At 51.7% G+C, this 14,911-nt stretch overlaps 5 protein-coding genes across 5 annotated transcripts; 2 read left to right on the forward strand and 3 right to left on the reverse strand.

Moving 5' to 3' along the window:
• Positions 1–652: 652 nt before the first annotated feature.
• Positions 653–2,568, reverse strand: Z519_04963 (uncharacterized protein; the record flags this gene model as incomplete). Its single annotated transcript, XM_016762705.1, has 5 exons — positions 653–1,103; positions 1,164–1,301; positions 1,355–2,241; positions 2,292–2,400; positions 2,453–2,568. 5 exons carry the CDS (start codon positions 2,566–2,568, stop codon positions 653–655), a joined length of 1,701 nt encoding a protein of 566 aa, XP_016621652.1.
• Positions 2,569–5,545: 2,977 nt separating this feature from the next.
• On the forward strand, positions 5,546–7,761 carry Z519_04964 (uncharacterized protein; the record flags this gene model as incomplete). The annotated part of the gene is made up of 3 exons (XM_016762706.1): positions 5,546–6,385; positions 6,439–6,563; positions 6,615–7,761. 3 exons carry the CDS (start codon positions 5,546–5,548, stop codon positions 7,759–7,761), a joined length of 2,112 nt encoding a protein of 703 aa, XP_016621653.1.
• Positions 7,762–7,778: 17 nt separating this feature from the next.
• Z519_04965 (uncharacterized protein) lies at positions 7,779–8,814 on the reverse strand (the record flags this gene model as incomplete). The annotated part of the gene is made up of 2 exons (XM_016762707.1): positions 7,779–8,623; positions 8,679–8,814. The coding sequence occupies 2 exons, from the start codon at positions 8,812–8,814 to the stop codon at positions 7,779–7,781; spliced, it is 981 nt and encodes a 326-aa protein (XP_016621654.1).
• Positions 8,815–9,853: 1,039 nt separating this feature from the next.
• Z519_04966 (uncharacterized protein) lies at positions 9,854–11,828 on the forward strand (the record flags this gene model as incomplete). The annotated part of the gene is made up of 5 exons (XM_016762708.1): positions 9,854–10,102; positions 10,237–10,685; positions 10,754–11,186; positions 11,238–11,625; positions 11,707–11,828. The coding sequence occupies 5 exons, from the start codon at positions 9,854–9,856 to the stop codon at positions 11,826–11,828; spliced, it is 1,641 nt and encodes a 546-aa protein (XP_016621655.1).
• A 1,293-nt stretch (positions 11,829–13,121) lies between these two features.
• Positions 13,122–14,911, reverse strand: Z519_04967 (uncharacterized protein; the record flags this gene model as incomplete). The annotated part of the gene is made up of 4 exons (XM_016762709.1): positions 13,122–13,517; positions 13,652–14,010; positions 14,137–14,412; positions 14,509–14,911. 4 exons carry the CDS (start codon positions 14,909–14,911, stop codon positions 13,122–13,124), a joined length of 1,434 nt encoding a protein of 477 aa, XP_016621656.1.

The raw sequence follows: 14,911 nt of genomic DNA on the forward strand, positions 1-14,911 counted from the left end.
ATCGATTGGCTCTGCAGCGCATGCTCCTGGTTGTCATAGCGGCTGCTTTGGTCTTCAAGGATGCTAGCTGACGTCTGAGAAACGCAACTCGCATTTTCCGAAGCGATACTCCGTCCGCATCTGGCATCTTGCGCGGAATCGGCACTGCCGAAATTGACACTAAGCTAGTCCAGCACCTCTACCACATGACAAGCTTCCCGTTCGGCAAATTCCTATTGGTTTTAGGAGATGCCGATGCTTCTTCCAACAATTAGCCGGCAACGGTGTGCTCTCCTATGCATGGAATCCAGCATTGACCGAGGAAGACTCAGCAGTGCACCAGGTCAACGGGATTTGCAGTTGCTTCTACGGGGCAGATCAGGGAGGAAATGCATTACGGGGATCTATGTCCTGGTTGCCAGCAGACAATGTGCTAGGGGAATTGCAGTGATAGAATGTTGAATGGGATGCCTACGACTTCTCAGAAATGTTTGTGACATGTCATCTTCAGGGATCCTGTCAGCATCTCTGCAAGTTGCAGAATGCTTACTCTAAGCGATTTAAATACACATCTATATGCAGCATGAATAGAGCAAGAGTCCCCACCATCGACTCTCTGAAGGGCGTGCTGTGGGCCCAAGTTGTTAAGAGTAGCTACCACCTACAAATAATTTCAGGCCAGCGTAGTGAAAGTCTGCGTCACGTCTTTCTCCTTTGGCGGCGTCTTTTCGCCAAACTCTTCTTTCTGGTGCCCGGGCACGCCGTCGATAACGTCCTCCTCAAAATATCCGCTCGTCTGGCCAAGATACTCCAGTGTCATTGGCATACCGTCCCGGTCTGCAGAGTACTGCTTTATCGGCCAGATGCGGACCAAGATATAGTATACCAAAGCGCCGGTCAAAGATGCCAAGATGAATCCCATCGTGTACATGTCCTTGCTGGCCTGGCTGAAATGGGGATTGTAGGCTCCTGCGAGCCCGTGGATGACGATGACGACTCCAGCCACCCAAGCCGCAAACATACGTAGGTTGAATCCTTTCCAGTAGAAGTAAGGTCCGTCGGAGCCGTCATCGTAAAGAGACGGCACGTGGATGTTGCCCTTGCGAACGACCCAGTAATCGACGCTGTACTCACAGTCAGAAAGGGAAATCGTCTCCGAGATGATTCTCCAAAAGAAAACTTACATCATTATGGCAATCACAGGTGCAATGAAGACGACATAGGATCCCAGAAAGGTCAGGAAGGTCTGTGCCGACGCCTGAAGTTTCCAAGGGACCACGGCCAGGCTGATGACTGCGCAGAAGACTTGGCCACGCGGAATACTGTCACATAGCCGTCAGCAAGACATCTAAGTTATTTATCATGCCAAACTTACTTGAAATACTTGGGAAACAGCCCAGTCAAGTCAGCGCCCACGGGCAGACAGTTTGACGCCAAATTGGTCGCCATAACGGCCAGGGCCTGGATGAGACAGACAAGAAAGACGGCTGTTCGCGCCCCTGTATTCCAATTGTGATCTAAAATAGCTCCCAGGAGGTCCCACATGTTCCAATATGCTGTGCCCCAGAGGTTCAACGAGGCACTTGAACAAGCAATGCCCATGAAGATGACGAAGGTTTTGCTGGTGAAAATACCCACGGCTTGCGCCCAAGCAGCATCCGAGGGCTTGCGAGCGTATCTGGCCAGATCCGCATTTGACATGATCTCGGGAGAGATGCTTCCACAAACAGAGTTGATGCCGTTCATGAATGCCCAACCGAGGGCCGTAGTCGTCGAAGTTCTCGTGATTTGGGACGAACCTGTCAAGCCTCCATTTTTGCCCACCACATATCCAAAAACCGCGATGAGCACGGGAGGAGCGATTGTACTCTTGATTGTGTAGAGCCACTTGGCGCGTTGTGGATGGATTAACATGAAGGGCAGCTGCACCGCCCAGTAGAGGAAAAAGGCAGCTAGGCCCCTGGTCGTGATGCCAGCACTCTCAGGGAGGTGGTTGGGAATGTCTTGCCAGTTGTGACCAAATGCGCATCGAAACATCACGTCAAACAACTTTCCTGCATAAAAGGTCTGAGTTGCAAAGTAAATGATGGCGACGCAGCCGCGGAGGAAAATGAACCACAAAGATCCGAACATGCCAGCACTGGCGCGCACAAAAACTGGATACCCAATGTGGTAAACAGCGGGTCCGCGGGATTGAATGACCAAGACGATGGAACAGAGCAAGTTTCCCACGGCGATGGAGAGAAGTGCTTGCCACCATTTCTTTTTATCGTCAGCTAATTACATGGAGTGGTCATTTGCCGAGGACTCACCAATCCCTGATTGACCAGACTTGAACCCGTGTTCCACTGATTAGGGTTGAATGAAACCGCCCAGAAGAACATGAAGTAATTCCAATGCCTCCATGTTCTTTGCTGAACCCTGTATAACTGGTCAGCAATAACAGTGGTCATAGAGAGGGAGTAAAGTGTACGGGGTTGGGTCAAGATCTTCGTTTCCCCATCTTCTCGTCCCTTCCTTCTTCTGGATTCTGCTCTCCTGAGTCTGGATTCGGCGATCAAGTTGACGAAGGAAAGATTCGACACTCATTCTTGGACAATGTGTCAAGGATTCTTCTTAGACACTCGAGTGGGTGAGATAGGACCGGGTGTCTTCGCAACGAGATAACATGCGGCGATGCGTGAATATAGTTATAGATGCACTTCGAGACAAAGGTAGTGCCTTCTCGACTTGGAAGTAATTTGATATCGATCAACGCCGTCGAGAACTTGGCTGAGACGGGAAATCCGAAGGCTCAATTGTCGGCCCCGGATTGCTTTCAGCAAGGCTGGGCTACTCCCCAGACCAGGAGTTACATCCTCGCGGAGACGGTCTCCTTATCTTGAAAAGCACGCTCGAGATCCACATGGTCAATTCTGTCCTTGCGCTCGATATATCGGCTGACATAGGAAGGCCACAGGTATCAACCAACGTAATTCGGCAAACCCGTGCACATTGACCAACCTTAGCAATAGTATTAGTTGAGACATCATCGGAGCCTTGCGACAGAAATGATAAGGCTAATGGAGCCAGCCAATAGCGCAAGGTTCCTCAGCCATGATTGGTTAGTCTTGAATTGAGCATCAAGAGGCGGATATCGACACGTTGATTGTGGGATCTCCGCCCTGACCATTAGCGAAATAGCGGACTTCTCCTAGGATGCTCGAGGTACCGTCTTGACGGCAGGCAGCACGGTCCGCATAGTGGTCTCTGCGTTGTAAAGTCAACAACGATGTTGGCTCTGGTAGATACTTCAAAAAAAGTCTTATCAAGGTTTGATATGGCGACAGAGAACATGAAAAACACAGCCTAATTAGGCTAAGTGCAAACAAGGAGTGTGGGTCTTTTATTTCTCTGGATACTTACCATAACAGGTCTTCAAGCCACAATCAAAGCCATCTGAAGCTACACCTTTCTCGATACCGCTCTACGTTTTTTTGCTTCGTTCAACTCAGAGTCGCTGTCCGTAGCTCCGGTCCGGAAGAGAGGGAACTGTGTACTTCGCATATTCGCGTGGGCAGGCCGTGCACCCCCCTTAAGGATCAAGAAATTTGGGACAAGGTGAAGCCGCCCGGCGCTTGATCCAGGTTCAATTGTACTCCGTATTACCTACGTGCTCAACCTACGTGCTTATATGCCGACAAATTTTCACATTTTCCCCCTCCCCCAAGACCGCTGATGCTGCTGAACGCGGGCTTTGTTGTCTCGGGAACTGGCTGAAATAAAGTTGAAGTCGCCGTGTCGGTACTGCTCTGCTTTCAACTTCCCATCGATCCTACTGCCAATATGTAGAAATAATGGGCTTACTCTCCAGCCTGCGATCTGACACTACTAAGCCGCCATCTCGTCTCCCCCTGCCCCTTTACCTTCTAGCCTCCCCATGGACCTCCTTTGATCGTAAATTGTATAGCGCTGATCAGGCGGGTGTGGTAAGACAGTCCCCGGCAGCAATGCAGTCACCAAAAAGAGGCAGGCTTGGATATATCTCAATTTACACTCGGCGTCCGGTCAAAAGCCTCAAAGCTATCCTATATAAGAGACGGCAGATGAAGAACCTAGACTTCACTATCGACCAACCTCCGAAACGCTCTCTTGAAACCTCCATTGACACTCTCGGAAAACTGGGTTGGCGCTCTTTTGGTACAATAGCATGGGGCCCCCTCAGCTTCTACAATGCGCTTTTCTAGCGGTGTCTCCTTGCGACAATGGCACTTTGCAGCAGTTGCTGCTCCAATTGAATTGTCGGAGAGAGCGGATGCTAGTTACTATGAACCTGAGCTTCAATTTTGCTACAGTTATTTCGACGACACAGAAACAGCATACAGATTGGCACAACAAAGTGGAGACTATGGAGCACTTGCAGAAGCACAAATAGCTCTAGCAAGGGGATATGGGGAGGCCCAATGTTAGCAAGGGGTAGGGCACCCTTTGATTCGAGAGATCTGTGACCATGCGATGGCAACGGATGGCTAACCTAGTACTGGGCGATAGAATAGCTTATGGACGCAGCAAATGCTGCCGCCGTTGGTGGTGGTGGCACCTGCACTGAAGAGGCTGGTGATGGTGAAGGCGATAATGACCAAGGGCAACTGTAGACAGGACGTCGGCTTATTGTGAAAAGGGCGTTGATTGCAGATTAGGGATGGTGGAATTGTTTAGGGGAGGCAGAGTTTGAAGGATGGCGATACCTTCAGTTGAGATGACTTCTGCTACTTGCTTGGAACTTTGGGGGTTCACTCTTCATAGAAGTCTCGATATTTGCCGCCGGGTTGTCCCAATATCTTTATGCGAATGTAGAGGTTTTAGCCCACATTCGGCTTCGTGAACGATCGACGTTGGACCTGACATGTACCTAGCCGTGCTGTGACCGACAGATGATGTCTGCGAAAACCAGATATTGATCATGATGACTGGCCAATATCCCCTGTTCCAGTGTCGTGGCGGGGATTCTGACGACAGCCACACGAAGACTCGACGGTCTTCGGCATATGCCCTGGGAGAGAAGTCATTCTCAAATGAACAGAAACGCTTACCTTGGCTAGCCTTGCGAACAAGACTTCATATTTCTACGACCATAAAGCTACCGCCTTAGCACTGTCTACGCCGAGTGGCAATTTAATTCAGCACCAGCATCTGATGACACTGGCATAGAAGGAAGCACAGGAGAGAGGGGAGAGTGGAAGATTCAGGAGGGAGAGGGGCTTCTTATCGCGACCCCCCAAAGGGGCGGGCGCGCAGCCTGATGAGCCTACGACCATGCCCGAAGCGGGAGGCGGAATTCCCCGCTGTGACTTGACCAAAGCAGTGACCACACTCAGGAGAGCACATGGTTTTATTATCTTCTCAGCTCCCTGTCAGGCGGTCAAGGATCCAGCCTCAAGACCGTGAATGCACTTTCGAAGCTCCCCTGATCGGACCAGAAGTGAACATTGTCGTATGCGGAATGGTATCGACAACTTGGTGAAATCGGGCAAAGAAGCCGACCCTGATCGTCCTTTGATCTGTGTATCACTGAACAACGACCAGCATGCATACGGTACGACATTCCAGTCCACACAACGATGACGTGCAAGAACGACCAGCCAAGCGACGAGCCCGAAGCGCCGTTGCCTGTCAGAGATGCAAAGGCCGCAAGCAACGCTGTGACAATGAGTTCCCATCTTGTTCCAATTGCCTCTGTGCCGGCGAGGCTTGCTCTTACGGCGTCAAGCAAGTCTACCCGTCAGAATATGTCAGGTCATTGGAGAACCACATCGCTCAACTCGAGCAGTCACTAACCTCGGTCGATCCCAAATTGGCAGCCGATCATCTCGCAAATATGAACGAGGCCGCAGCTCCTCGTTCCTCAAGAGCGTCTGTCGAACGGCGAAGCCATGACGATCGAGAGGAGAATGCGGAACCAAGCCTGGAGTTAGGGGTTGGTTTCGTTGCACTGTCGCCAAATTCGTATCTGGGAACATCCAGTGGATTTCAGCTGGCAAAACTGGTCAAATCCGCAATGAATGTGCCAAACCTGGATGCACACTCGGCTGGAGGATCGCGGCTTGGGATGGATCAAGTCTCCTCCGCGCGTTCTCAGCAGCAGCAGGGGTCCGAAAACTCCGTTTTCGCCGAAATGCCCACCGACGAAATGGGGGAAGAACTCACCAGTACTTATCTCCTGAAAGTCTATCCCAAGCATCCATTCTTGTCCAAGGAGAGGGTTCATGCTCTGAACAAAGACAGAGCAAATCTCATGTCTGCTCATCAATCACAATCGAAGGAAGGCCGGGCGAATCGATTAGATTATGCTATTTTGCATTTGGTTTATGCAATCGGAGCGAGGTATCTGCAATTGGCAGATGATAATTCCTATCCATCACCCGAGGTTTGTAGGCCCTGATACAAGTCCGTGTGAACAACAGATTCTAACCTCGATAGTCTCACTACGCAGCTGCGTTGACAGAGATTGACATAATATCCGACGTGCGAAGCCTCGAGAATTTGGAGGCAATGCTCCTGCTATCCATCTACCAGTTGAGATCACCTACCGGTCCAGGAGTATGGTATGGACAACATCTGTTACATCTCCTAGTCCTTTACTAATTCCCCTCCAGGTGGATGATAGGGACAACGATGCGACATTGTCTCGATGGCGGTCTCCATCGAAAGACAAATAATTTATCCAACTTAGTCGATCAACGGCGCAAACGCATATTCTGGACGGCGTACATGTTAGAGCGGTCTGTTGCCAGGACTGTCGGCCGCCCATACTCTGTATCGGACAGGGATATCGACGTTCCCCTACCAGCAAACATTGAAGACTCGTACGAAACAGAGGAAGAGATCACTGCAGCCATTCTACAATCGTTGGCAAATCCACACCAAATCACCTCCCTAACGGCCGCAATCCATATCATCCGGATCCAGCAGCTAGAGTCTAAAATCTCCCATACTGTATGTCGGGTGGATAAACCCATATCGGAAATCAGTCCGCACAAGATAACCAAACTTCGAAACGCCCTCGAGGAGTGGAAGGCTGCCATCCCATATGTCTCGCATCCCGAAAACGAGGGGAAGCTCCCATACAGCACCACCGACTACCACATGATACAATACCACAAAGCCTTGGTTCTCCTTTTCCTGCCTTTGCTCCCATCACTCTCACCATCGCACCCGGACTTTCGCCTTTTCGCCTACTCGGCTGGACAGATCTGTCAGATGTACAAAAGACTCCACAACAATCAGTCATATATTTCGTTCTCGCTGCTCGCCCTCCACGCAAACTTTGTCGCTGGCCTCGCTCTGGTGTACTGTTTCTGTCTGGACCCAACCCTGTTCGACGCGAATTTCAGCGGCGACATCCGCGCCTGCAGCACCATGCTGTACGCCATCTCTGAACGCTGGCCAGCGGCGCGAAAGGTGCGCAACGCGTTTGAAAGCCTCGTCTCCGCCACGATCGAGGGGAATCACGGCACCACTTCGACATCGTCATCGTCGTCATCATCATCCGGGCGCACTGCCCGGATCTCCGGGAGAAACAGTCATGGACAACACGCACTCGAGGTGCAATCACTCCTGAGCCACCACGAAAATACCGACAGCGACCGATACGCCGAAAACCGAGTCCAAGATAGCGTCTGGGATAGCTTTGAAACGGTACTCGGAGATTACCAGATCAACGACACATGGATGTATGACGGTATCATTCACGCCATGGACACCTTTCCGACAGAAGGCTGGTCTATGTGGGGAGATATTTGACACTTGGTTAGAGGTTCTCAGGGTAACAAATTTGTTACAGGCTGATAGGGAAACCGTTCCCTCCAATGCATCGCAATGTCTGCTCGAGTACACACCCAGACATCCGGTTTCGAGCTGATGTAGTTCAGAAAGCGCTGCAACTGCCTGGCACGGCCGGGTTTGCCCACAATTCTGCCATGGAGGCCGATCGACATCATCTTGCCGCCCTCCTCGTACAGCATGTCGAACGCATCCACGAGATATTCGTAAAACGAGGCGCCGCCGAAGCCGTCGGCAGCGAAGTGGAACTTCATGTCGTTGCAGTCGTACGAGTAAGGGACGTGCAGGAGGCCTTCTTTCGGCTTCTTTTCGCCCTTGTCCTCTTCTTCTTCCACTAGCCGTCGGGCCGCCTGTTCTTCTTGCACAGTCGCCAACCCGGCGGGCAGATGGGTCCAGACGGGGACATCGTCGCCATAAAAGTCGCTCTGCCATTTCAGATGCAACCCCATCTCCTCGAACGCCTCCCACACCACCCCGACACTGTTCGGGCTGATTCTACCCACATACCAGCCCGCAGGGTCCACTCCGGCCGTGTTCTGGATGGCCTTGATGGCCCGCTTCACGAGTTCCTTCTCCTCCTCGGGTGGCAAATCACGACAATCGAGCCAACGGTACCCGTGGCCTGCGATCTCGTGACCGGCTTCGACGCAGGCCTTGGCCACGGCTGGGTTCATTTCTAGGGCTTGCCCCACGGCCAAAAGGGTGAATTTGTACTGATGTTCTGCGAAGATTCGCAGCAGTCGCCAGATTCCCGAACGGGAGCCGTACGAGTATTCGGATTCGACGTTGGGTTGGCGTGCAGCGAGGAAGGGAGGTCCTCCGGCTAGATAGTGACGCGTTGCGTGTAAGTCGTGTGTGACTTGGACATGGAAAAGAACAGGTGTCTTTGTTCGTGGAGGAAGAGAGTTTCAGGACCGCTTCGTACCTTTTTCCCAGTTCAAAGTCTCTGATTGAGCATCTCCGTTTAATACCGTCGACTCTGCGCCCTCTCTTTGGATTGGAATGTTTCAGCATTTTCGAGTCTAGCATACCGAGACGAGACAGTAAAAAGCCATGGCTGTGATGAGCCACTCCTGTATTGGGCGGGAGTTTTGGGGGTAAAATACCCCATCCTTCCTCCTCAATGGACTTTATCGTCTCCTCCCAAAACCGAATAAAAAAGAAGGGAAAACGGAGAAAGAAAATTGCACAGAGAAAACCGACTTACTCATAATTCACACATATACTGACCGCGATGCGCGCTCCCCCGGGCCACTCCGCGTTTCTCCCCTGCTGGCCGTAGCCGACCAGGTCACGGTCGAAGGAGTATTTCTTGTCCTCTATGACCATGCTGTGTTGATGATTTTTGCGAAGATGGGAATCTGATGTACTGAGTCCTCTGCAGTATGTAGGGATCAGCACCGGTGCCAAACAGCGGCTGGAAGCCGATTAACAGAGAAGGCAAGGGCGCTTGTCATCAGAAATCAGAGAGTTGGTTGATGAGGTCCTGTGCGAGGGAGAAGCTGTGCTGATTCTGGAAGATGACCAAGAATGAGCTCTGTCGAAGAGGGCCTTTCGCGAGGAAGTGTGGATAAAAATGAATTGTGAGGCGGCTCTGTTGGCGTAGACCATATTCAACAATGCCCAGAGAAGTCGAGAGCCGAATTTACCGAGACAGGCATGTAACAAGTAGATACTGACAGAGCACAGACCACTCCTCGAAGGGTTCGGAAGATCTCCTACTCGTACACCCGGGCCTGGGTTTGCAGGACGTCAGAGCGCCAATATCTAAAAACATTGAGTACGGAGAACGGCTCCTGCCGACGATAAACGGTCGATGCGGCGGGAAATCCGAAAAATGGCCCCCTGAAGGATTAAGTAATCGACTCGATTGAATTTCGGCGAAAGGGCCTTCCCAGGTTTCAAACACGGGTTGATAGGAATAGTCTCATAAAGAGCGACGCCGATGCGACGAGGAAGAACAAGGAGGTAATCCAAGCCGGAAGTTCTTCAGCATTTCGGGGTGCTCAATACATGCCAGCCAGACCACATACACGTCGATGCAAAGATGATCATGTCTACAGAACCCGCCTATCTCGGAATCAGCCGTCGTAAGTTGGAAGAGAGAGACAGCAAAATCCCTGCGGAGTGGAGGATATCGATGCCGGAGGACGATGACAACCTCCTCGGGTTACCGCGATCTTGCTCCTTGTTATCGCAGCGAGAGCTGGACATCACCGAGCAATATGACTCTGTCGCTCTGTTAGAGAAGATCCGTGCGAGGGAGTATAGCAGTGTCGAAGTGACGAGGGCGTTTTGTAAAGTAAGTATTATGGCGCCGAAAACCACGCGCTTCGCAACTTGGCCAGCAAACCTCTGTTTGGTTCTGGAGCCACGGAAATGCCTATCAAGTCCCTGGAGCATCTGGCTGATGGGCTATGGCATTCGCATCAACAGAGAGCTGCCATCGCGCAACAGGCCTTGAATTGTCTGACCGAAATCTTCTTCGACCAAGCCCTTGAGCGTGCGGCCTACCTTGATGACTATCTCAACCGGACAGGAAAACCCCTTGGTCCTCTGCATGGCATTCCGGTTGCTTTGAAGGACAGCATCAATGTGGCGGGCATTGACTCAACCATTGGCATGGCGGCCTTCGCGTTCAAACCGGTCAAGCAGAACTCGGTCATCGTCGACATGCTCTTATCACTGGGGGCCGTCATGTACGTCAAGACCAATGTCCCACAGTCGATGATGACACCGGATACAGAGAACTTCGTATTCGGGCAATCTCGCAATGCTAGATCCAAGTACCTCACAGCCGCTGGGAGTTCTGGTGGGTTGGGGGCTTTACTTGGTATTCGAGGAGCCTTGATGGGAATAGGGACGGATGTTGGGGGCTCAGTAAGGTAAGTTCACGTGGTCTTTCGTTCCTTTAGTAAAACGACCTCGTCTAATTTGTGTGGCTCGGTGGCAGGATCCCAGCTTATTGCAATGGAGTCTACGCGGTCAAACCATCTTCCGGTCGTCTTCCATACCACAGGCTTCAAGGGTATCTAACGGACGGAGCAGAGACCGTGGGGATTCTGTGTGTTAATGGGGTTTTGGCTATTTCAATGAGAGACTGCGAGCTTCTCCTTCGCTCGATATCGGACGCGGAGCCCTGGCTCTATGACCCTGGATGTAGTTATTTGCCCTGGGACTCGGAACCCTTGCCGGAACGACCCTTGGTGTTTGGTGTCATTTGGGAGGACCACGAAACAACCCCTTTGCCCCCCTTGCTTCGAATCCTCAGAGAAACTTGCGACAAGCTGCGGGCAAATGGTCATGAAGTCATTGATATGGAATTCTACAAATGCGCCGAACTGGCTAAAAACGCGGTGGGGAACTTCAAACTTGAAGGTGGAAAGGTGGGTTTTGCTGCCGATGGATTCACGGGAGAGCAGTACTGATTTGTATAGGCTCTTGATACCGCTCGCAGTCTGACAGGAGAGCCATACACGGAATCAGTCCAACAAGGCGGTTTGTATCCTTGCCCAGAAGGGACACTGTTCGATCTGTTTGCGTTAAGTGCGGAGAGACTGCAACTTCAGGCAGAGTGGCTTCAATACTGGGCGTCAACGGCGAAAAGCAGCCGTTCAGGCCGACCCGTGGATGTGATACTCTGTCCTCCGCAGAGTTGTTTGCCACGGCCACACGACACTTTGATCCGCAGTCACTTCTCGCGGATCTGGAATGTCCTCGACTATCCTGCTGCGATTGTGCAATGTGGAGCTGTGGATCTTAGCAAAGACGATGTCGAATTGCCTCCTCCGCGTGGTGCGATGGATGAAAGGGTTCAGTCCATATGTAAGTGGAATTTTTATCTTTCTCTTTCCCGTTTTCATTGGTTTAGAGGCCGCTTTGGACCTAATTCTAACTTTGATACAGACACAAAGGAAAAGCGGCAACGGTACGAGGGGTTCCCTATCGGTTTGCAGGTGGTTGGACAACGTCAGATGGAGGCGAAATTAGTCAAAGTAGCATTACTTGTCGAGAAAGTGGTCCGATAAAGGGAATGTTTCCGATAGATTATCACTGGGTTCACTCACCAGGGATCTTCGAAGCTTTCGAAGCCCTTCTATATCGAAACCAATGCGTATCAAGGTAGATGAAGGGCCACAACAGACTAGCTTTTGTGTTTCTGCTGAGGTTGGCTCTCTTGGGCAGAGATCTGCCCTCCTCGCCGATATTCTCAGGACTGATGTCAGTAACGAGAATCGACACTGCTCATTTGTCGGGCTTGCCTACCAGAGTATTTGACCCTCCTCACCAGTTTACACGCGAAAGTTCGTGGTGAGTACTTTCCAGTCTCAGTGATCGTATCTGCCCTGCGCAAACTCGAACGGGAGTCCCTTCGCAATGAACATACCTGCTCTGATAAATGGCTTTCTTGTTCCTTGAACTACTGCTCTTCCAACTATCCCGACCACACCGCGTCAATTGCCGTAGGCATCCCTAAGTTCTCAATTGAGACCTCCACTCTTACTCTAGTGTACTCAGTCCATTTTTTTTGTTGCTGCACTCCATCCCTGCATCGACCTCCCGTTCCGTGGTCTCGCTGGCTTCTCCTGCTGCAGCATAAGCCTGTACTTCCGATCAAAGCTCACCAAGGTAAGGGCTTTCGTATCAAACGGCACGGTACACATTTCATATGCTGACGGGATTCGCGCTTCAGCAGTGTGCCTCGCCCGCGAACCGAACTGCTGCATTGTTTCCCTCAAGAGCCCGCTTATGCCTCGAAGTCAGAATTTAAGCCAGTGCAACACAAATTATCATTCCTCGAACCGAATCTTCGCCCGTGGTGTGCTCGAAGACTCACCGCCTTCAAGTCGCCGTCGATCTCTGCATATCATGAGGATCCAGCGCAATCATGCTAGAACATGGGATCTGAAAGAGTAGCCGCTTGCTCTGAGAACAGAAGTCTAGCCATGTAGATGGACGCAGGGGAACCATGACATGTCATAGAAATGAGGGTGATTGAAATTCTAGTAGCGTTCGGACTTTATCGGGATCTCGTTGCGGCCCTGGTTGATAGTGAACCACAATATCGTGCTCTTTGCAGAGGAAGATGGATGACAAGGCAATGATGCTTACTTGTAAAGGGGCTTCTTATTTTCATCTATCGGCCGGATCTTCAACAGGACCTACACCTCCCCTTTCCTTCTTTCCCGGTTAACCCCATATCCACGAAATGAATGACAGTCGCTCAGAAGAAATTGGCCTTGAAAGTATCGTCTTGTGAAAGTATATGGACTAGCCAGGGCCAGACCACGCCTCTATTTAGTCCTCCCTTGATAGATGTTCTAGTATGGAGGAGGATCGCACCCAGCAGCTGCCGGATCGGGGCCAGGATGCAAGCAGTTGTCCCTTTGCGCAGAGGGGACGACCACGCTGAGGAAGACCTGTGTCAGCAGCTCTGGCCAGTTCCGATAAAGTACATTGGGCATGTCGTTCGGTGCGAATCCGTGACATGGGATGCCTGTTGCATTTTCGCCAGTGGCGTTCTGGTTCACTATGTTGGCACAAACGTTGACTTCAGGCAGGCTCGGTTTGCCTAGTGAGGCGTTGACGGTAGTGATGTTCACGTCGATGAACTTCATACCGGGGCACGGCACTAGGGGCGAGCAGTGGATGACGGAGGCGACGTCGAAATGCGATGTACCCGTTATGTTCTCCCAGGTGACATCGGAGATTTGCAGCTGTCCATGGGGAAAAATAGACCCGCCGTTAGTCATACATGCGCGCATGTTTGACATCTACAGAGCAGGAAGAGACCTTTTTTGGGGGGCCCTGGGGGGGGGGGGAGAGGGGGGAACAAGAATGACCAACATACCTCGCTCGTGTCGCATACGCTGGGATCATGCCCGTACACGCACTGTGTCACACTGATGGGCTGGCCGACATTTTCGAGCACGAAGTTCCGGAACGTGACGTTCTTGATGTATCCACCGCCGCCGCCGCCGCTCCCGCCATTGTTCGTCACGGACTGCGAGCGACCTTGCCACGCCTTGATCCAAGCGCCATTTGTCGAGTTGATGAGATGCACGTCCTCGTAGACAATGTCCTGCACGAAGTCCGGATGTCCTGGCTGTTGGCCGACGGAACCGATTGGCATGCCGTGAGTGCGGTAGCAGGTGATATTCTTGGAGACGACGTTGGTGCTGTTTCCTTTGATGGCGATGCAGTCGTCGCCTGGTGCGGTTCAAGTTAGTCGGTCAGTCAGTTAGGACAAGGACCTTTTATCGACGAAGGAGCTGGATCCAATTACGCGCCTTTCTAGACGGTTGGTAATGGATGGTTATGGGCTTGGGTACATACCTCCGAGAACAGTCCAGTTGGTGTAGAACACATCCCTGGAGTTCCACGTGTCGGAACCGTCCGTGTTGACGGTAAACCAGGTGTCGTTGCTGGTCGAGTTCATGTAGATGTTCGACATGCTGACGTTCTGCGAGTGGGAGATGAACGAATGCCAGAATTGCGCCTGACTCCACGAAACGCCGTCCATCCAAAGATTCTTTGCGTTGAGTATGGTGAACGCAATAGGTCGTCCTGGCTGATTGCTGTTGTTGCGGTTCTCATCATACCAAGCCTGGCCTGTGGAATGGTACACTTAGCTCTCTGAAAAAGTGTCTCTACCAGCCCCTCTTTGTAGACACAACCTCTCTTAAGGGCCACGGCCGACCGACTTACCGTTTCCATTGAACCGCCCCTTCCCAAAGCCTTTGAATGTCACATTTTCTCCGCCGAAGAACCACGCTGTGGAAAGGTTAGCGTAGACCACCGAATAGCTGTGGCTCAGCCAGTAGGGAATGTTGTCGCTCCAGATCATTTCGCCGTGCAACTCGACGTCGCAGTTGACTAGGCCAGTCGTGTTCATGACCTGGTTGATGTGGAAGGTATTTTCCGTGAGAATGACGGATCCGTTGGTGCCGCAGAGCTCAAAGGCCCGGAGAATCGAGGGCGTGTCATCCACAGGCTGGCCAAAATGGGTCAAGGATTCCGGGTAGACGTAACACGAGGTCCCATTGTTCACCACGTAGGCTGCGGCGGTCGAAACCACACCGAGCACGGAGCTCAATGGCCTCAATAGCAT

The sequence above is a fragment of the Cladophialophora bantiana genome, assembly GCF_000835475.1.
Source record: "Cladophialophora bantiana CBS 173.52 unplaced genomic scaffold supercont1.6, whole genome shotgun sequence".
NCBI lineage: Eukaryota > Fungi > Ascomycota > Eurotiomycetes > Chaetothyriales > Herpotrichiellaceae > Cladophialophora > Cladophialophora bantiana.